The following is a 21771-nucleotide window of genomic DNA, read 5'->3' as shown; positions in this document are numbered from 1 at the left end:
ACTGGAGTTCACGCTTAGAGGGAATACTCCAAATTTTCTGCCCAGTCTAGCAACCCAGTTATTTCAGGTCTAAGAATACTTTGTCACTAGAAATGGGAGTGGTTTCTCTTGGAAAGACATGAAACTCTTTCACTTTTGATTTATAGCTGATGGAGGAAGGAGGATCTTCTAAAAATCAATGACAGCAGCAGATGGAACTGATAAAATTGTTAGACTTTGGCCAAGTTCTGTGAGTGACCATGATGGTCACGCTTTTGATTGTAGTAGAAGGACAAATCAAACTGGGCTGTGCCTCTTATGTGGGGGTTCCACATCTGGTGGAATGACTTTCAGAAAGAGGAGAGTCTGAATATTAGGTAAAAATGTTGTTCCAGGTTCTCAAGGCTTCAATTGTCTCAGAGGCCATTTAACAAATGTCAGATTTGTTAAATGGTGAGGTTTGCTCCAGAGCAAACCTGATATTGTGAAGCTGCCCTAAGGACAGTCAAAGCTGATGAGTAGTTAAATAAAGGTAATTTGCATTAGAGCTTTTTTTTTTTTTTGTGAGGTTAGCACTCTGCAGTATCCTGTAAATGCCTGCTGGGCACCCCAAATCTGCAGTTCTGCCATCAGCCAATGCCCCCAGCATGTGTGATGCTGTGAGACCACAGCTCTGTTGCAGAAGCTTGTTGGAAATGAGTCAGGTGATAGTTTAGTGGTTTTTCATTTTTTCCTCATTAAGGCCTTTCATGGGTCTCTGATGGCTTTGCTTATTTCGGCAGAATTTATTGAAGGGTTATTTATGTTCACTGAGAGAAGTTCCTTTGATTTTTTGACTACCCTGTGAGCTCTCTTTTATAAGGGCCTGTTATTTTGGGGGGTAGGTTGTGTTCAGCCTCAGCTTGGTGTTTTTAAAAGCATTTGAATGCAGTTGGTATCTAATGAAGGTGCTCAGGAGCTCTGAGCAACCTGGTCTAGAGGAAGGTGTCCCTGCCCATGGGATGAGGATGGATCTTTAAGGTCCTTTCCAACCCCAGCCATTCCATGATTTTATGACATCCAGTTGGATCTAGATTTCAGTGATGTTTAGATAATACCAGACATGATTCTTCACGTGTCTTTATTGAAATGGTTGTGTGTCAGTAAGGTGAGCCTATTTTAAAAATTGAGGTTTATTTTAATAGAACAGAAGATTTATTTTTGCCTCACAGTGAGCGTTCCTCAAGTCATAACACAAATCAAAATCACTATGAGGAGTATTTGAAACTAGGACTTCTTGGTACAAGAAAGGAACTTAGAATTAAGACACACCAGTGGAGCTGTTGGACACTTTTTTAACTGCAGGCATGTTTTGGGGCTCAGGTGTCTGGGGTGGAGGGCACAGACTGACCCTTCTCAGTGTGCAGGGTGTTCTGAACATCCCCAGGTGTCCTGAGTGCTATACAGTGACAGATTGGCATTAGGAGGAGCTGGTGTTTTTGGGGGAATGGGCAGAATTATTTGGTTTGCATGGATGTGGAACAGTTAGAAATGAGCTCTGTAGGTAGAGCCTCACAGCAGGGCTACTCTGGGGCCTGTGGTAGGGTCAGTTGTTAGGGTGGCCCAAATCTGACACTGTGACAACATCTGGAGCCTCCTGGCTCAAGGAAGGGACCCTCTGTGTAGGGCTTGAGGCTGAGATGGGTCCTGGTTTTATCTGCCATAAAATTCTGGAGTTTGCTTTAGTTGCAGGGCTGTTCTTTTATTCTTGCTCTGATTTTATAAGCTTAGCATTTTCTTCATTTTGTCCTTTAATTTATCACAGGTAACCCCCAAACTGCTGATGGCACTTGGTAGGTCAGCAGGCTGGAGCTAAACCCAGTGGGTCTGCTCTCTGGAAATGCTGGTTTTCCTGACCCCATTCTCAAGTCTAAATGAAGATGGGTTTGGAATTGTTGCTTGGTAGGAAATCCAGCAGTTTCAGCAGTTCTTTAATCATATCCCATGTGTGTGTTTAATTCCAGAGGCCGCAGCAGTGGCAAAGGACCACCTCAGCCTACGGTAAGTTTGTGCTTTTTCCTCTTTGTGCCACTGCAGAGCAGGAGAAAACAACTTATAAGAATGGCAGATACTGGAATATTCTCTCCATTTTTTTCCTTACCATGGTGGGTGGATACTTCAGAGTAATCTACAATTTTCTAGACTAGCATCTTGCATTCATTTAAGTCTCTTGGGAAGGTTCACTTAAACTTTTGACTGCGCTAATATAAATATTCTGCATTTTCTTGCAATTACAGCTGTAAATATAAATAACATTTAACTTAAGGCAGTGCTTTTTGAATTAGTTCCTATCTGAAAATTTTTAACATTGGCTTCTCCGTGAAACAAATGACAGTAAGGCAGCATTTAATGAAATAAAAATAACTACTTTGTCTAGCTTTACTTTAAAATTGCTGAAACATTATTCTCAGTAGCTCTAACGTGCAGCTTTAGTTGTTCTCAAGGCTGTGTATTATTGGAGTATAGATGTGGCTTGACTTGCAGAACATGATTTTATCAGAGCTAAATTCATGGATCTCGATTGAAAGAGTGAGTCTTTGAACTTCACTGATCAAATATTTGCCAATTTGTTGCTGGCCTGGTTTTCAAAGATGCCCAATTTTGGGGAATGGAGCAGAAGCAGGAAGATTTAAAAGGGCTGCAGTTTGCTTACATAAATGTTTATTGAAGATATCAAGACACTTGAGGAAAGCTAAAGAAGCTTTGAGGAAAATTGGTGGAAAAGGTCACAGGCAAACACTAAACATCCCCAAATGTTGGTCTGTGTGTGCTGTGTACTAAGTGCTGAGCACAGGAGTGTCCCTAAACTTGTCTGTTCAGCCCAGGAAAGTGGATGACAAATAAAATTACATTGTCAGTTGAAAAACTCAGAATATGGTGAGATCCCAAGAGCTGTTTTAGCATCTCTTGTTTTACAAACACGAAGAGATAGCAGGTATTGCATCAAAACACCTGCACTGAGGTGAATGTGTCCTCCAGCAGCCTGGGGACACCTGCCCAGCTCTCCCAGTCAGGATTGCAGGTCCTGGTGCTGCACTGAGTTACTTTGGACTAAATTAATGACAGGGTTTGTGGCATTTTAGCACTCCACAATTTGATGGCTTTAGCTCCTGTTAATGTGTGTAATCAAGGCTGGGAGATGAAAGGATGAGGTTGAGCAGGCCTGAAAACACCTTTTTGCTTCTGCAGCACAGAAAGTGCCTTATTCTCTTGATGGTTCTTAAACCAGCAGGGCTATTTTTTTTTTTTGTTTAAAAACAAAGCCCTGCTGACATCTCTCAAATCTGTGCATATCAGCTGCACCCAGCCAGCCAGAGAATTTCCTTAATGGAGTGACATTAGGGACTCTCCTGGGTTTTTTAGCTTGTTTGGGAGGGTGTTAGACTTTAACTGGTCAAAAAAAAAAAAGTCAGGGGCCCTCTGAAAATCTCCCCTGGCATGTTTGGTATTAATATTTAATAATAAACATTCCATGTATCTTGCCTGAGCTAGATTTCTGCCCAATATTTCTGAGATTTTCTGTGTACTGATGAAAGCCTGGGTTGGGTGTTCTGGCTTTTGGAATTTCTTCATTATTCATGATGGCTTTCTTATTTTTCAGATTTCTTTTGATGGCATCTATGCAAACATGAGAATGGTTCACATACTCACATCAGTTGTTGTAAGTCTTCTTATTTGTAAGAATGGTTCCTATAGTGACAGGGAATTGTTAACTGCTCCACTAATTATAATATAAAGGAGTGAATATTAAACACTTTTTGCCAAGGTTGAACTTTAAAGGATCACAGTGATTTTAGGCTTGGAAAGGTTTAACTCTTAATTTGCAGAGATAAAGCAGATTTCTTACGTACACTGGTTGTATTTTGAATTTCCTGTCTTTAGAGAGGTTCTGGCTAAGTAAAATGAGTCCACGTGCAGGGAGTAGAAACCTTTCTTCCAAGATTTTAAGGGTAGCCCTGACATGGCAAAATGAAGTAAGGCAGACTGTCCCACATCTGCTTGAGGCCAGGATAAGCTTTTATCCTTATTTGTACCCACACAGGCACAGATTTGGGTTTGCACAAAACCTTCTTTGTGTGTTTTAACTGGTCAAGAGTCTTGTGAGAACCAAATATTCTCCAATGAGTATCTTAAATCCCTTCAGAGCTGCCCATACACACCCAGCTATTTCAATTTGCAGAGCACAGCAGTGTATTTATAAATGGACAGATGCTGAATGAGGAGATTTGGCTAAAAACCGAGCTGTATTTTTACACTTTGGACCTATGTAAAGAACACATGTTCAAGAAAATCACTGTAATGTCATTTGTCGTGTTGTAGAAAGTTATATTTTCATTTTTCTTGCTTTCTAGGGATCCAAATGTGAAGTACAGGTGAAAAATGGTGGTATATATGAAGGAGTTTTTAAAACCTACAGTCCTAAGGTAATTTTTTACATTTTAACCCTTCCCTATTGAGAAAATTCCTAATACCAAATAACCAACATTTAATTAAAATTGGAATATTTACCATGAATTATTTTGTCTGTTCATGCCTAGATTTACACAGGCAGATTGTAAATACCTAGCTTTTAGCAAACAAGTGAAATTTTTGAGGGGATGACTGTGCAGTAAAGCAGTGCCTTGTGTTTGTATTTCCCACAGTGTGATTTAGTGGTTGATGCTGCTCATCGGAAAACTGCAGAATCCAGTTTGGGGCCAAAACGGGAGGACATCCTAGAGAGTATCTTGTTCAAGTCTTCAGACTTTGTTATGGTGCATTTTAAGGATATGGATACCAATTATGCCAGAAGAGGTATATTTTTTAAATTATTTTTTTTTAATGTTTTCGAAGTAGATGCTTTAGGATCCAAATACTGAAGTTCTTCTTTAGATTCGTAATTCTTAAAAAGAGTGCAAAACTTCAGCACCTTGTGAAATTAGAACCAGAAATCTGAGTGGCTGGTTTGGTGTCTGGAAAGCAAAGCCTTAGTGGTTTTACAGAATATTTTATAGGTTCTATGGGAGGTAGAGACATTTTTTGTGAATGTCTTTCTAAATTTCTCTGTTAAGTGTTGCACAAGAATCACTGAATACAGAAGCTCTGTGGAAAAAAATATTTCTCAGAGAGATATAGTCTATACTGAGATAACTTCTGTGTCTAAACATGAATTCATAGAAATAGTCTGTAAATACTCCAGCAAACAAAGCTAAAAATTCTTTTAAAATCCTCTATTTGTGTTTTAATTTTTCCTTTACTTCTTGTAGACATGTAGATAAAGAAAGCTCTTTAAAATACAGAGAGGTTTCAGACAAATCTTAAAATCTTGAAGGCATTGAAACTGTTCAAATTAAACAATTTTGCAGGCAGCCTTCATACTTTTAATGTCTGACCTCCAAGCCCCTGATTATTTTTCTGGAACCTAAGAGCTCATGGGTCAGTTCTGTTCCTTTGCAGATTTCTCTGGTTTTGTGCAGCAAATCTCCAGAGTCTTTGTGCTTAATGTTTCTGATTTGTTGGGATAAAGAGTAAAAGGAAATGCACAGGTTTTTATGGCATGGGGTGAAATTTTCTCTGTGTACATTTACAGGTTGATTAACAACTGTCACAGGAGCTCAGTGGTTATTGGAACACAGGTTTTATTCCCATTTGCAGGGACTTAGAGATGTGTAGGGACCTGAGGACATTTAATGAGAATTTCTCTCTTCACCTTGTGTTTGTACCTGTGGATTTTCTTGCCTGATTTAAAGCTGCAGAATGAGAGGTTTGTTGTTTCAAGGAATTTTTGCTTTTCCCAGATGATGATGCATAATGTCAGAGCAAATGCAGCATTGAAATGCAGATAAGTTCCAGGTTCTGGATGGGACTTGGAATTTAAATTACATGAGAGCTGTTGTATAATGGGTTTGGTATGAACATCCCTTTAATGTAAATGCAAACTGGGCTCTCCCTCACACAATCTTTATGGATTTTGAGCAGACTGAATGAGGAATATACTACTGCTTCTAGGAATAATTGCTCAATGGACATTTTCTAGAAGAAAATGACTGTTTCAGGTTGAACAGTCCCTCAGTTCACTTTATTAGGTGGAATGACTGAGTCTAAATCTCTTAAATACTGGAGAGCTGAAATAAAGCCATGAAGACTTGGAGCAAGATAAACTGGAAGGCTGCAGCACTTGATAACTCAGAGTGGGTGAATTAATCTGCTTTCCATTTTGTCTCAAAAATACATTATCTGGAAATGACACTTAAAAGTGTAACTCAGTCTCTGATCACACCTTCAAATTAGAGCAATGAGGGGCTTTCTGCTTCCTGGGAAATTAAATAAACAAGAATTCAAAAGGCTGGAAGTTTATGAATGTGCATGGAGGAACTGCTGGCCTTTTGCTCTTGTAATTAAACCCAAATCTTTGTGGTACTGGATGATTTAGAGTGAAAACTGGCTCTGAACTCCTACCTGAGGACTTGGTGCTCCTGGTTTTGGGAATTGTCCCTGCTTGGTCCTCTGATTACACTTACTTAGGAACAGAGACTTCTAAATTGTCTGACCCTCAATAGATTTTGGCTTTCACAGACAAGTGGGGAGAATTTGGAAATATTTGGTTGGAAAGGCTTTGACATCATAGTCAAATAAAAGGACTTTTCACAAGCTCTCCATTGGGAGGCTTACCTGGAGCAGGGATGTTGGGGTCTGATGATCCTTGTGGGTCCCTTCCAACTCAGAATATTCTGTGATTCTCTCTGTGTAGTTTCTTACCCTGTAAGAGACTTGAGGAATTTTGTGGAGCCTTTGAACTAAATAAATTTCTGCAGAAGATACTGTTTTGAAAATTTTAGTGCATCCTGGTCTCCCAATTCAGCATAAGTACCCGTGGATTTTATTCTGGCATTTGTTCTCTGCTAGGCTGGAGGAATTTTGGCAAATGGGCTCCTGGCTGTGGGTCTGGATCTCCTGGTCCACCCTCAGGTTTGAGTAGCAGAAATGTTCTCTTGATTATGAAAAAGAGACTGGAAGAGGAATGGGAAATAGCAGCAGGTGGGGAGAAAGGGAATGGGATGGAGTCTCCTTTCAGAAGAAGGAAAATTGAGTTGTGTGTGAAAAGCCTCTGCCAGAGCCTGCCAGGCAGCTCCCAGTGTTATCACAGCCCTGCAGCTTTGGGGCAGGGAGCTGATAACCCACCCAGAGAGTTCAGGGGAGGGAACACCACTGCAGGCCTGCAGGGTGGAACTGGGAGCAGCACACGTGGGTTTGTGCCAAGCATGACACTGCACCTTCAGAGGCACCCATGGACAAAGCCTGGGGTCTGCCCAGATTGTAGAAATTGGGAGAAAAATTGGGAGAAAAATTGGTAGGTCTGTGCAGAGAGGGGTGTTGTGACTGTGAATGTTGAAAAAGAATCTGTGTGTCCCTGCTGCCTGGGCCCTTATTTGCAGCTCTTGTCAGTCTGCACAGACCTTGCAGCTCCTGGAGGTGCTTGTTTGGCTTCCAGAGGAATGGGAGGGACTCACCTGAGGGTCTGTCTCTGCAGAATTGAGATTTGCTGCAGTACAGGCAGGCTGATGAATGAAGCATACACTGGGAAATTCAGGTGAAGCTGTATTATACCCATCATTCCCCTTTTGAGACTGTTCTGCCTGCTTTTAAAGAGGGACTGACACTGGTTTCTGTATGTGCAGTGGAAATCAGCTCCTGAAAATCCACTCTCCGTGCAGGCTGAAATCCTTGTCTGTACATTAATATCATCACATCTTTCTGCTTAACCTTTGAGTGCTGGGATCTTGCTGCTGCTGGGTGATTTGGGCTCCTGATTGATGCAGGAGGTTCTGTTTCTCCTGATTCTACACCAGAAGTGTTTCCTGCAGTTCTGAACACTGATCAGTCCACAGAGCTGGTTTGCATGGGATTCAAATTTCAGTAAGGCTTTGGAGTTCAAAGTTCAGTAAGCCTTCTTGGCTTCCCTTTAAAGACAAGACAATTCAAACATCATAACTTACTGGTAAAGTAAAAGACTTCTGCAGTGTTTTTATTGTTTTTTGGCACGCTGAGGAAAATACTACAAATCCAATGAAAAGAAAGGCAGAAGAGAATTGGCTACTTCAGTTTTTCCTTGAATTAGCTCTGAAAGTGGCATCCTTCCAGAGAAAGTGTTGCAAGGGGAATAGCAGAAGGCATCTTATGAACAAAGGAAGGAAATGTTGGCTCTGCAGAGCCGGTGGTAACTGGTTTGAATGTTTCAAATCAGTAGTAAGTAGTTACAAAACAAATCAGAGTTTACTGGTGAAACCTCAGCTTACTCTGACTGGATCAAAGCTTCAGTGAGTGGCATCAGCACCTTTGGCACATAACACTGATTGATTTAATGGCATTTCAGCTGCAGACTGACACTTAATTGCACATTTGTGCTCTTCACCCAAATCTGTTTGTGAAAACAAGCATGTTAGACATTGAAATTAATTAAACCCGGACTCTTAATTGCTCTGTTCTGGCACTTTTATCTTTAACTCAGTTAGTAGCACACACTTGAAGAATTTGCCCCAGCTGAGTATTTTGCAGAATGTGTATTTTTAATTTGTCTTCATATGAATTTCCATTGCATAGAATTCTCTTTGGGATTTTTTTCCATTCATGAAAAATGATTTCATGATTTTTTTACCAGGCTTTAAAACAAGGTCTTTGATACTCAACTCCTCTGCTTAGGAAATGTCACATTAAGCAGGTACAAAGGCACTGGGGCCTAATTGAGAGTTACAGTCTCAGCCTCTTGTTTCACCAGGTTCCATTTGATCTTTAACTTGGGTTTTGCCATGTAGAGAAGGGATTGATTAAAAATTTGGCCTTGTCAAGGTGTCATGTGAATTGCAGAGATAAGCTCAGAGATAAGAGGCACCAGATAAGGGGGAAGCTGAGCCTGTGCAGTGTCTTGTCAGTTATTGCTCTGCCAGTCAGCACTTGTAGCAGCAGCTCATTTGCTTTATTAATAATTTTAAGAGCCACATTTTTGTTTTGGAAACAGTTATTTTTGGAGTTTTTAACATTCTTTCTCTATTCTGTTGCTGATTAATTTTGGTAGAGACTTTGCTGGGTTTTTAATTCTGGTCTCCTCTGTGCCTGCCCAGTTGTTTGTTCCAGGAAAATACTGATCTGTACCTTGAAGTACCATCCTGCTGCATTTAAACTTTACCTGCATGCTCATGAGACCACATTGTCTGACTGGGAGTGCCTTTGTAGCTTGAATTTCTCTGTCTTTGGTTTTTCTTTGAGTTGTGGAGGTCAAACAGGCACAGTCTCACTTGTGACTTTCATTGTAAAATGGGAGAGGAATGCAGAGCAGTGGAGCTTCCTGTGCCCTGTGATATACTGGATTTACTGGGAAGCTTAGCAGTGACTGCACACATCCTACTCAGACCTGTAGCACTTGCTGATAGTGGAGTTTTTGTTTTGACTTGGGTGTTTTTTCCATCTGTATCATTACAATAACAGCGCTTCTGAATGTTTATGTGGCTGTTTAAATAAGAAAATTAGTGGGTTGAGTAGATGAGTCTTGTTAAGCTGGTATTTTATTCACTGTATCCAAAATGGCACAGTTGTGTGGAGTTTGCCTGGAGGAATTTAATAGAAATTAAGGAAACACCCTTCTGAAAAACAGATTGCCTTCATCAGGTGCTGCCATCAGGCTCCTAATTCATATTTATCTAATCTCACTGGAGAGGAGCTCCCTCCACTCCCAGAGATGCAGAAACAAATTTCAGTTTCCTGAAAGACATGAACAGCCTCGGATCTGGTGTAAAATGTCCCAGTCTGAGCAGAAATAAATCATGGAATTAATGATGTTTGGGGCAAGAGAAGCACTGGTTTATCTGAGTTAGCCCACAGGATATTGATGAAGTAAGTGCAGAGTTTCCATTCTTAAAAATTCCTAAAAATGTGCTCTTTAGCTGCTACTTAACTATGAGTTGTAGCACTGTGTTCCTGTGTAGTTCCAGATGACATCTGAATGCAAATATATAATATATATTATAATAAAGTATATTTTAAAAGCTGTTTGTGTGAGCATTTCATGGGCTAGTGCTGGCTGTTATTAGAGAGACCAAGCATAATGAATTTTTATTCAATGTATGTGCAGAATTTCACAGTGAGATTGGGTAAAACAGGATTAATAAGCAATGTCAGCAGTCTCTCTTTAAAACATCTTCAGTGATTGTGTAAAAGCTGTTACATCAGTGGCCAACTTCATATGTTGGGTATTCTTTTCATAATAGCTTTAAAGTTAATTTTATTTTTTTAGGCAGATTTTTAGATCTTGCCAGAATTTAATTTAGGCCACGTTTTTCCTTATCTGGCACTGCCTGTTGGTTTGATTTCATCTTTTCTAAAGGTCTGAAATGTTTGCTCCTTATTTCATCAGTAGAATGATGATAGGAAATTCTGGATTGAAGACTTATTTATTTTAGGCTGATTTATTTATTTATGAGGTTATAACAAGCTTATTTGATTTTTTTAAAGTTCTGTATGTAGTTCTGAGATCCAGTTGCTTACAAATACAAAAGCTTGGCTTCCTTGGTGAATGGCTTTAGATATATTTTTACAGTACTTGGAATACTCTGGTATTATTTCTTCTTAAATCTGGCTTGAATGAAACACGAGTGATTCAAAATAAATGTTTGTAATCTTTATTTTTTTTTAATATTTTTAAATTTTTATGAACAACAGAAGAACCTTACTGGTTATTTATTCTCTTATGTTGTTGGGAACAAAAATTAGAGAGTTCCTGGATTTTTCTGTGTGATTTGGATAAGATGCTGCTTGGAAAAACTCTGGCGGGAGAGGAGACCCCTCTGTTCATGTCACAGGAAATGGGAGCACCAAGCTGGTGGATGATTGCTCTGTTGGTGTTGTGGAGTTGTGGAAATAGAATAAATTTGGATATTTGAAAGGAAGATTGTGTTTTGCCCATTTAGGGAGTTGCTTTCCTGCTTTTTTTGATATTTGCACACTATTGTGGTGTGCAATAGGGTGGTCTCGTTGGAAAATAAATTTTATACAAGTCTTTGGTTTTCTAGAGGAATAAAGATCGTTGTGTGTTTTTCTCTTTTTTCTCCTCCAAATATACATGTAATTGTGGAAGATATTTTGAAATAACTGAAAATAATTCTGATATGGGAGAAGTTAGTCTGTACTTGCATGGGTCTGGAGCAGGGACTTTTCTGGTGTCCAGCAGCTCCAAGAGAAGTAGAATGATGATATTGTTCCTGTGATTCAGCTGCATTTGGGCTGTTCCTCAGATAAAAACCAGTGTGCAAACTTACCCAAACTGGTCTCACTGGTCCCATTCCCTCCCCACTGTGTTGCAGATGCTTTTACTGATTCAGCCATCAGTGCTAAAGTTAATGGAGAACACAAGGAAAAGGATCTGGAGCCATGGGATGGAGGAGAGAACACGGCTTCTGAGGAGCTGGAGGCACTGGAGACAGATGTTGTAAGTGATGCTTTTTATCATCTCTGCCCAGCAGTAGAAAATGAGCTGTTTCCCTGGACATGTCTTGAAATAATTCCTTAATTTCACTCTAGTAATGAACTTTGGAGGAGCAAAATTGCCATTCTGCATTGTGCTGGTGGATGTTCAGTCTTTGCCAGCAGCTGCCACAGCCCTTTGGAATGATCTGACTGAGAATAACTGCCTTACAAATGGCATTTTTTGGCAAATTCTGACCAATGGCAGCTGCTGTGGTGAGGGCTGTGTTGGACTCCTGGAACCAAAGAGCAGCTTTTGTTAGGGACTCTGAATCCAGCAGTGCCCCAAAGTGATTTATGTTTAATCAGAGCATTCCTGTCTGACTGTCATTGCACTTGGAAATTATGGGGAGATTGTGCTCAGCTAAGTGTCCCTGTGCTGCAGATGGAGGGAATTGATGGAAGCCTGACCCAAGCACAGGGACAGTCTCAGATTATGAATCATTGGATGAAGAATATGGTCTCAAATGCAATGTCCTCATATATCACAGCAGTCAGCTTTTCCTCAAGCAGAAATTCTTGTAGCCAGGTATTCAGCCCACAGTGTGTTCAGGGAGATAATGTTACTGATTAGAGCATATTAACTTTGGGTAGAACAATTCTCCTGTCAGTTTTGGTGTCCATACTGTAGAGCTGAGATTTATTGGAATACCCAGTACTCTCAGAGCTTTTATAAAATATTCAAACCATTTATTGTTGTGCTTGACTGCTGTTATAGCAATTTTACTGAAGTGGGGGAGTTATGAAAATCAACAGGAGTCTTCTGCCTGTGGTGCCTCTCAGGTAATTCCATCAGTGCTTTTGAAAAGTTCTAGGAGTGTTAATTTGCACTTTTTGGAAGAGGCAAAAAAGACATTAATGTATGTAAGTCTTGCTAACCAGTAGTCTTCTAGTACAGAGTGAACATGTACCTAAAAAAAAACTCATAAAAGCAATACAAAGACTCACAACAAACAAAAAAAAAAAAAAGGGGGGGGGGGGGATTTTGAAGGTAGAATCTGTGCAGCTGATGAACAAAACTCCCTGAAATAAACTATGGCATTAATAACTTCGTTATCTGAGCAGTGAATTCATAGGCCCAGGTAAAAGGGCAGAAGGTTTAACTTCTGCCCTCAGCCCTTTATTTGAAGGGAATGTGTTTCCAGTGTCATTTTGAAAAACAAGCATCATTTTCTTCTAGTCTAATGGATGGGATCCCAATGACATGTTTCGTTACAATGAAGAAAATTATGGTGTAGTGTCAACTTATGACAGCAGTTTATCTTCTTATACGTAAGTTCCAAAATATTTTGTTATTAGATTTGTATTGAATGTTCTCCCTGGTTTGACAAACTTTATATTCTGCAGCTCATTTTGCATAGTTTCTGAAGTTGTGGAATCGAATAACTGCAAAAGCAATGAATGAATGGTGCTTAAGAAACCTTGCCAGCTTTCTGTGAATAGTTAGATGTAGAAATCTTTATATATTCCCTTAAATGGGCACAGCTCTTTCCCATTGCAGAGTTTTCTGAATTTAGCCATGTAATAAGGCTTGTTTCTTGCAGAAACTTCCAGGAATAGAGTGGAAAGCTGTGAATTAATCTGTATGTAGCTGCTATACCTATAGTTTTTGTTTAACCTAGCAGAGCAGTTTGGCTAAATCCTGATTTTATTGAGACAATTGATCTGGAAGTTACTGGAATGCTGAAAAGCTGCTGCTAACCAGGATGGGGGTTGTGTGCTGGGAATGGCTTGTTTAGCAGACTTGTCCAGCTCTAAACTGAAGTTTTAGTTAAATATAATAACAACTGAAATATAGAAGTAGTATAAAGGCTGCTCTGGCTACTCTGGCAGTGATTTATTCCCCAGAGTCTGCAGCTCTAATGTTCACTGCAACTGCAACACAAATGGACTGCAGATGTTCACAGCCATTGTGAAATGGCTTCAGTATTTCCCCACTCTTTTAACCCCCAAAGCAGAAACTTATTTTTTTAAATATCAAGGAATCTCAGTGAATATTTTGATTTTTTTTTTTTCTGTATGTGCGTGCACTTGTCTACAGGTCTCTGGTTCAGCAATTCTGATTTCTGTGTTTTGTGCAAATGGACCTGTAACATGGTGATAACCAAAGTGTCCTAATCAGCTTATGTTTGAATCCTGGGGAAGCTGTTCTTTCCTTCCCTTCACTGCTCTAAGTACTTTTTGTACTTTTGAACTTTAGTCTTCCATCTTTCTGCTTTCTGGATATTAATGGAAACAGATTAAAAACATGAAGGTGGCTTTAAATTAATTCCATTTTTTTTTTCCCCTGTGTTAAACAACTTGCTTTGCATATCAGTCTGCTAAAGTGGGAAGCTCTTTTCCTGATTTTCCAACTCTGGGATGAGCAGCAGTGTAGTTAAATGCTTAGATGTGCAGCTGAAGGATTGCAAAGGCTTTATTGTTTGATTGTTTTCTTTTCCTAGAGCTAAGCAGTAGCAGGTATAGTCTGTGAAACTGCATCAAGGTGCAAGTTTATGTTCCAGCAAATGTATTGATCATCACCAGGGTTCTGAACAATGTCATCCTGTCCATCCCCTTTCTCTCATCTTTATTGGCCTGTTAGAAAACATGAAATCATTCCTTGCCTCTTTAGGGTGCCATACATTCCTTCATATTTTGCACTCGCTTTAAATAAATGAGGATTACTGGCTGTTCTCCTTTACTGTGTTATTAACAGAAGGGAACCTGGGACCAGGTTTGCATTCATGTAAATCTTATTTGAACCAAAGCTTTATGCTGAAGGGTTTTATTGAATATTCTTGCAGTTACCATTGACAAGGCCAGTAAATGTTTTGACTGGCCAAAAATGTGGGGAAAAATACTTGTGCTGCAGGAGTTGAGTGCTGGCTTGGAATTTGGCAAAGCCACTTGTTTTCCTCGTTCTGCCACCAACACTTGAGCAATTTTGCATATATTATTTTATACTTGGCTTGTATCTCCACCTACTTTCTTTGTTTTTCTCCTTTATATTATTCAAAATACGGGCAGTAGTGATTCTATAATGCCCAGCAGAGAATGGGCCAAGCCTCAGCTCTGTTCTGTATTTTTATGTAGCTTTATGTATTCTGAAGTAAGGTTGGTGGAACAACGTTTGCAACTTGAAGTTAAAATCAGGGGAAAAAATTGTTTTTTAAAACCTGACACAAAAATTAAGACAGTTAAACTCCAAAAATGGGTGTCAGAAGGAGATGCCAGGTATGATCCCACCCCTGGTTGGGTTTTTTCAGTGTTTCAGTGCTCATGTATTGAATTTTGACTTGGTGGCTTTCCTAAGGGATGATTTTTGCAATGTTCCATTGCCTGCCATGGAGAGAGACATGGAATGGATGGGATTGAGGTCCTGGCACTCACAGATGAGTCAGGAATTTCTGGTCCTGTGCTCTGAACTGTTGCATCCATCTTTTCTGCCGTTCTTCATAACTAGGAGAGCTGAAATTCTATGGCTGGAATTATCAAAGGATTAAGGATGTCACTCTCTAATTTCGGTAGGATTATGTCTGCTGGCAATGTGTAAATAGCTAAAAAAATATCAGATTTGGTCTCTGGGAGTAGCTTCCTATGTAAACAGCAGTCTGAGGCTTTTTATTCCTGATGTTCTCAACCATGTTAAGAGTTGGAGCCTTTGCACAGCTTTTAGGGACTGGGGATTTTACAAATCCTGTGGAAAACTTCTGCACCCTGACCTCAGCTCTCTAGGCAGGTAAATGACCCTGAATGTGCCCATAATATCAAACCAGTCCAGAAATTCTGGATTTAAAAAAAGACAGCAAGTCTACTGGCTTAGAAGCAAGAATTTTTTTCACTCTGATTTGGTTAGAACTAACACTGTGTGATTTTTGTAGCTCCTTTGTGCTTTTGAATGCATTTCAGAGATTCTTTTCCTTTCCATTGTCTTTTTAGGGTGCCATTAGAAAGAGATAATTCAGAAGAGTTTTTAAAACGGGAAGCCAGAGCAACTCAATTAGCAGAGGAAATTGAATCAAGTGCCCAATACAAAGCTCGGGTTGCCTTGGAAAATGATGAAAGGACAGAAGAAGAAAAATATACTGCTGTTCAGAGAAATGCTAATGAAAGAGAAGGACATGGTGTGAACACTAGGTACTTGAGTACACTATGAATAGTATTTTTATTTAAATTATGGAGGTATTTTGGTACTGTAGCAGTTTGCTCATTGATACTGGGCTTTTTCAGCCGGCCTGATTAGGTTTGGAACCTTGTGTAAACAACCCTGTGCTGGTTTTGGCACTCAGGCTGACTTGGACACCTCTGCTTGGCCCTGTATTATCTGTGTAGTGAAACAAACTTCCCCATTCTGACCTGTCACCGTGGTGAATTTGTCCCAAATTACAGGAAGGGGCAGTGGTTTTGCTGTGTCCTGGAGAATTTCAGGCATTACTGCTAAATCCTTCAGTGCCTGTGGGCTCATAAAGTGGGCTGTGTGGCCACTTATCAAAAGCCAATTCATGAGGTGACTGTTGGGTCAACATCTGATACTATTTAGATTTTTCTCCTTGGCTTGATGGGAGAAAAAGAGAGAAAATGGGGTGCTTTTTGTTACCTCTCAGTTGTGTCTCGACACTGATAGAAATATGCTGTGTTTCAGAGAAAATAAATACATTCCACCTGGACAGAGGAACAGAGATGTCCTGTCCTGGGGAAGTGGAAGACAAAACTCGCCGAGGATGGGCCAGTCTGGATCAGGCCCACCAATCTCAAGGTCTGGATCCCACACTTCAGAATTCAGCCCTAACTCTGGAGCAGATCAGAGAGTAGTTAACGGAGGCAAGTATCTGAAATCTGAATGAATGTGCCTGATAACACTGCAGAAAATTACCTCATTTTGTGTTGAAATGCTGTGAGATTAGGTTGTGTATTCCATAAACCAGGTTAGCATTCATCATTTAGCACAGAGGTTTTGAGTTGGATTTGGGCTTAACTTACAAAGGAACAGTCGTTTGCACTGTGCTGTGTGTGGCTTTGCAGAGCAGAAATGTCATTTATTTTCCTCCTCAAACACCTTTGTCTTAGATGATGGTGCAGTGTGTGGATTTAAAGATGAAAAACTGCATCAGCACTGCAAAGCTCTGTGTGGAGGAGCAGCAGTGCTGACACCTGGTGAAAAACAGTGGCAGGAGGAAGCTTTCCTTCCTTTCTGCAAAAGAATAAAGCCACTTGCTGACTTCATGAAAATGAGAGGAGGGAAACAAGAACAGTGTTAGGGACAAGGAATCCAAAGCCTTCCCTCCAAATGGGTATTTGAGTATTTTCTGCTGGACACATGGGTAGTATTTCTAACCAGGCATCAGCAGGCACTGCATGGCAGGAATTGGTGTCCCAGAAGCCAAACACCAAATTTCTGGATTTCAGCAGTGGCCTGTCCTCAAGGCATTATTTGTAGAATTTAAAAATGCTATCGTAGTAAATTGCTGTGAGTAAATGAAAAAGGTATAATACTCAAGTGATCTGTCTGGAGAGGAAGTCTGAGAAGCATCTAAAGGTAAGTGAGACTTGCTTTCTAAAGCCAGAGTCAGCTGTATAAAGGATGGACAACTGAGCCTTGCCCAAACAATGCTTACCCTGAAATTTGTCTGTAGTATTTGTGGTTTCTCTCACCCTACTGCTCTGCTGAATCAACATCATAGACCTAAAATATTCAGAATGGCTTGTAAATTCAATTAATTCTGCTTTGGAAACCATGGGCCCTGTATCCTAGATTAAAATCCTCCATTAATACCTCAGATAAGTGATAAAAGCATAAATGTCAGGATTCAGACACTGAACACCGCTGGTTTTTGTAAAGATCCAGCTCCTAGATGGATATTTACTCATCATTTGGTTTGAAAGTAGCAGTTTGTGTGGTCAGTGCTGTTTGTGAACAGCTGTTTGAGAGCCTCTGGTAGCTGTTAAGGACCTTGTGGAGTGCTGGGTGCTGTGGAGCATTGGTATGCCAGGCTAACAGATCAAACTTTACTGTCTATTCCTTAGTAGTGCTTGTAGATCCTAATTAACCCTTTGGGGAGCCTGTGACATTCACAAGTTCAATTCGACCCAAAACCAAGGCAAACCCAACCCTACAGAGACTTTTATCTCTTTAGTTACCACCTCAACCCATCCCCAAAGGGTTAAACCGTGGAGGAAAAAAACAAAACAAAAAAAAAAAAAACAACAAACAACAACAACAAAAAAAATCATTTTGTCATATTTTACTTTTTTTTTTGTTTTTTTTTTCTCTGTTGACCTCCCTACCCCCTCCCCAACACCCCACAACCCTCCCCCCCCCCCCCCCCCCCAAAAACCTCCCCCAACCCCCCATAATTTTTTTTTTTCTTTAGTTTTTATACTTTCCTTCATATCATTTGTTCTGTCAGGTGTTCCCTGGCCATCGCCTTGCCCATCTCCTTCCTCTCGCCCACCTTCTCGCTACCAGTCAGGTCCCAACTCTCTTCCACCTCGGGCAGCCACCCCTACACGGCCGCCCTCCAGGCCCCCCTCGCGGCCCTCCAGGCCCCCGTCTCACCCCTCTGCTCATGGTTCTCCAGCTCCTGTCTCTACTATGCCTAAACGCATGTCTTCAGAAGGTACAAATATACCACGATTTGTTCATGGTTTTTTTTTTTTTTTTTTTTGTTTTTGTTTAGTTTTTAACTCCTCCGTGAGTTTTTAATTATTGGCGAGTTGTTTTTTTTTTTTTTTTTTTTTTTCCGTCGTCGTGCTGTTTTTTTTTTTTTTTTTTTTTCTCTTCGTTACTTAACCTGTAATTTGTGTTTAACTTTAGTTTATCAGACTATTTCTATTAACCTTTTTTGGTTTGTTTTGTTGGTTTGGTTGGTGGTTGGTTTGGATCTCTTTTTTTTCTTTTTTTTTTTTTTTTTGTTTGTTTGTTTGATTTGAAGAGCTTTACAAAAACGAAAGAAAGCTGTGAAATTTCCCGAGTTTGGTATGAAATTAAACTCAGCTTTGTAAACGCTGCTCAGTGTCTCAAATTAACCAACATCAACATGCAGGACCTGACAACTTTAAAGAGACTATAAATTTATATATAATACCAATTTTAACTCAGTTGTTCCACAAAATAGCATAACTAAATCATTGAATAACCTCTTGTAAAGCAACCAATGACAATAATGATAATAAAAATGCTGTATTCAGAGAAGTGAACTGTGGAATGGGGTAGGATGAGCTGCTTCAAAGGTGAATTTGTAGGAAATATTTATTCAGAACAATAAATCAGCTCCCTATAAGTCAATAATACACAGAGAAAGGCTGACCTGTGAGTCCTTGGTAGCTGTGTGCAGAATTATCCCAACTAAATTTGTCCTGGAAGAGTACAATAAGGAAACATGGTTTATAATTTTTATTTCAAGTGCACTTAAACCCTGCACAACACAGTGTAGCAAGCCTTGAAAATACAGTGTGGTTATAGTGAGCTCCCTGGAAACTTGCAGTGGGTGCTGTAGCTGGCTCCACTGGAGCCATGGGAGAGAGAGGAATGATCCCTCAGACTGAGCAGGAACATTGGGAAATGTTCCTAATCAAAAAGTGGGTGGTAGCCATATCTGCCTGGCCTACTGTCCATTTATTGTGTTTTTGTGGGGTTTTTTTTTGTGGAGTAAGGAATTGAGAATCCACCTGCAAATTGAATTATTTCTTAGCACTCGTGGTTGGTTTGTCAGGTATGCAGTGCTGCTTAGTGCAATGTTTAATTCCTACTGCTGCAAGATTATTCCTGGGAAATGTGTATTCTTTAAAATACTCACTTGTATGAAATTTGCATTGAGGTGCACTGGAGATTCTTGGTTAAAATAGAAGCTGACATTTAAAGATTTATGTAACCAGGAGAGGTACTTGGTATTTTAGAAGTTTTTTTCTGAAACCTAAAAGCCATTATCTGAACTTGACCCTCTTACTAACCTATGTTAAAAATGAACTGCAATCAGCCAGATTCTGTTCACACACAGTTTCTCCTTCTGAAGTATCAACATTTGAGTCTAATCCTGTAAAGAAAATGTTTATTAGGATGTAAGAACTGTATCACTGCTTAGATTTGAGCATAACTATGGTGTGGCAGCTGTACAGGCTGTGCAGAATTCCTGTATTCACTTAGGACTTTGGCTTCTGGTGTTAAACATGCATGACTTGAACCTTGGGATAACAATCCCTTGTTTAGTTGCAGTTTTTGCTGACTTGTAAATGAATTGTGACCTGCTGCAGGCAATTCAGCCTCGCTGCAGAGAATGCTCTGCTGAAATTCCCCAAGAGCATTGGTCAGCCAGTGGTGACTATAAATGATTGGGATCACTGACCACCTGACAAAAGCACTGGGAATTTTTTATTTTCTGGAAAAATGTTTCATAGCCTGGAGCTGTGCTTATCCAGGGGCAGCTGCACCACTGACCTTTATGACTTGGCAGTGGTGGATGCTTGGATTGAAATATTTTAAATCCAAGCCTTGCACACCTGTTTCAGTGCTGATAAAACCTCTGAATACCCAGGAGCTGCTCTGGGGAGGTGATGAGTGTTGGCAACCTGGCTGGACCAATGGCTTGGCCTTTTTAGGATATCAGTGCCAATTGCTTGATTTTATTACTGCTTTATTGAGAATTAAATGCTGTTTAAAGAAGAGATATTTGGGTTTTCTTTGGTGGACATTAAGCACTTATTGTGTGGGGTTGTCTTTTTTTTCTCAGGGCCTCCACGGATGTCTCCAAAGGCTCAACGGCACCCTCGAGGTCACAGAGTCTCTACTGGTAGGGGTACAATTTCAAGTGGCTTAGAATTTGTATCTCATAATGCACCTGGGGAAGCATCTACTGCTGCAGTGGCACGAGGCAGCCCTTCAGGTGGGACGTGGTCATCAGTTGTCAGTGGGGGTAGGTAAAGCTTGGCTTATTGCAGATGGCTTGCAGGGGGATCCTTAGAGTGGGAATGCTCAGCAGAATCCTGCCTTTCCAGGCAATTCAGGCTCTGAATAATCAAATACTGAGGTTGGAGTGGGAGAAGGAGGTTCCCAGATAGCTGAGTGAGAGTTGGTGCAATATTGTCCTAATTGTAGAGTCAGGTGCTGTGTGAAGAGAAGGGAAGGAGAAGTGTGGGAATTAGTTGTTGAAAGGATTCAGTTTTAGGGGATTTATTGGAGGAGTTAGAGATTTGCCACTGCATCCCTGAGTTTGGTTATGGCAGCGTGGCTGGGTTGTGGTTTACAAATCAAGGAGGTGTTTGGGTAGAGGAAGGTTGGTGTTAAAAGAAGAATTGATACTCAAGTTAAGTTGGGTGTATTTCTCCTTTAAAATTTACATGGATTTTAAATGGTGATGTTGTGCTGTAGGAGCAGTTATAGTGAGTGTCTTTTTTTTTAACCAGTTATTATGTATATATAATTTAAAATATTTGACTTAAAAGTTAAAGCTCAGTCTTGTGCCACAGGTCTAGTCTGGAGCTCTTGAGTTGAGGCCATGTTCTGGTGGGCTGTCAGGAGCTGGGTGTTTCCTTGAGGGCAACAGAGCAGCAGTTTGGTCCTTTTTAGGTACTTTTGGGGTATTTTTTAGCAGGGCAGAATTCTAGAGGAGCATAGTGGGAGCACATTTCTCAGAAAGGAGGTATAAATGATAGCCACATAGACTTGTTGCCTTGTGAAAAAAACCTTCAACTCATCTGTTGTGGCATTATTTGTGATTCATCTTCCCTGTTTATACATGATTAACATGCAAGTAGGACTGTTAAACCACTTACCTGTCTTTCTGCTCACTCACTGGGAGTTAATATTTGACAAAAAGCATAAGTGGGATGAGCAGGAAGCAGGAGCTACAACTTACTGCTCAAAGAATACACAACTTTCCTTGCTTCTTTAACACGGGGGCAAAAATATACCTAAAAGCACTCTTTTTTCAATAGGCTGTGTTGTTTTTTTTCCAGCTGGCAAACCTCCAAAAGAGGACACTGTAAAATGGATGTGTTTTTTCAGCCCTCTTAAAAAATGTTTTACATCTCTTTGTGTGGAGACCTGACCACCTTTTGTGTTCTGCCTGAAACTGGGTTGATGTGAGCTGTTGTAGTTGTACTACTGGGAACTTGGGGAAGCATTTTGCAGATTCGTGGTGGGATTAGAGGGCAGTGATAATTTTTGGGGGACAATCTGCAGAGAAATCACCCCATTATCTGAATTGCTGCGTTATACAGGACTAGGAGATGTGCCTGAAAGGTAAACAGGTTTTCAGTTACCATATAATGTCTCACAAAGTG

The 21771-nt window shown here is 40.2% G+C and overlaps 1 protein-coding gene across 9 annotated transcripts in view; it reads left to right on the top strand.

Moving 5' to 3' along the window:
* ATXN2 (ataxin 2) overlaps nt 1-21771 on the top strand; it is a 49558-nt gene that overhangs the window by 4899 nt on the left and 22888 nt on the right. For 4 of the 9 annotated variants that reach the window (XM_062504099.1, XM_062504097.1, XM_062504095.1 and 1 more), the window contains exons 2-11: nt 1983-2019; nt 3620-3679; nt 4371-4442; nt 4662-4812; nt 11352-11476; nt 12692-12783; nt 15433-15630; nt 16136-16314; nt 17901-18110; nt 20220-20402. In XM_062504099.1, the coding sequence (XP_062360083.1) occupies nt 1983-2019; nt 3620-3679; nt 4371-4442; nt 4662-4812; nt 11352-11476; nt 12692-12783; nt 15433-15630; nt 16136-16314; nt 17901-18110; nt 20220-20402 (1307 nt within the window). Of the gene's footprint in view, nt 1-1982; nt 2020-3619; nt 3680-4370; nt 4443-4661; nt 4813-7978; nt 7997-8931; nt 9886-11351; nt 11477-12691; nt 12784-15432; nt 15631-16135; nt 16315-17900; nt 18111-20219; nt 20403-21771 lie in introns of those variants that run through there. The other 5 variants (XM_062504098.1, XM_062504100.1, XM_062504101.1 and 2 more) reach the window with 5 other exon arrangements.

This window comes from Cinclus cinclus, chromosome 17 (genome assembly GCF_963662255.1).
Source record: "Cinclus cinclus chromosome 17, bCinCin1.1, whole genome shotgun sequence".
Classification (NCBI taxonomy): Eukaryota; Metazoa; Chordata; class Aves; order Passeriformes; family Cinclidae; genus Cinclus; species Cinclus cinclus.
This window is presented reverse-complemented; position numbering and strand designations above follow the sequence as displayed.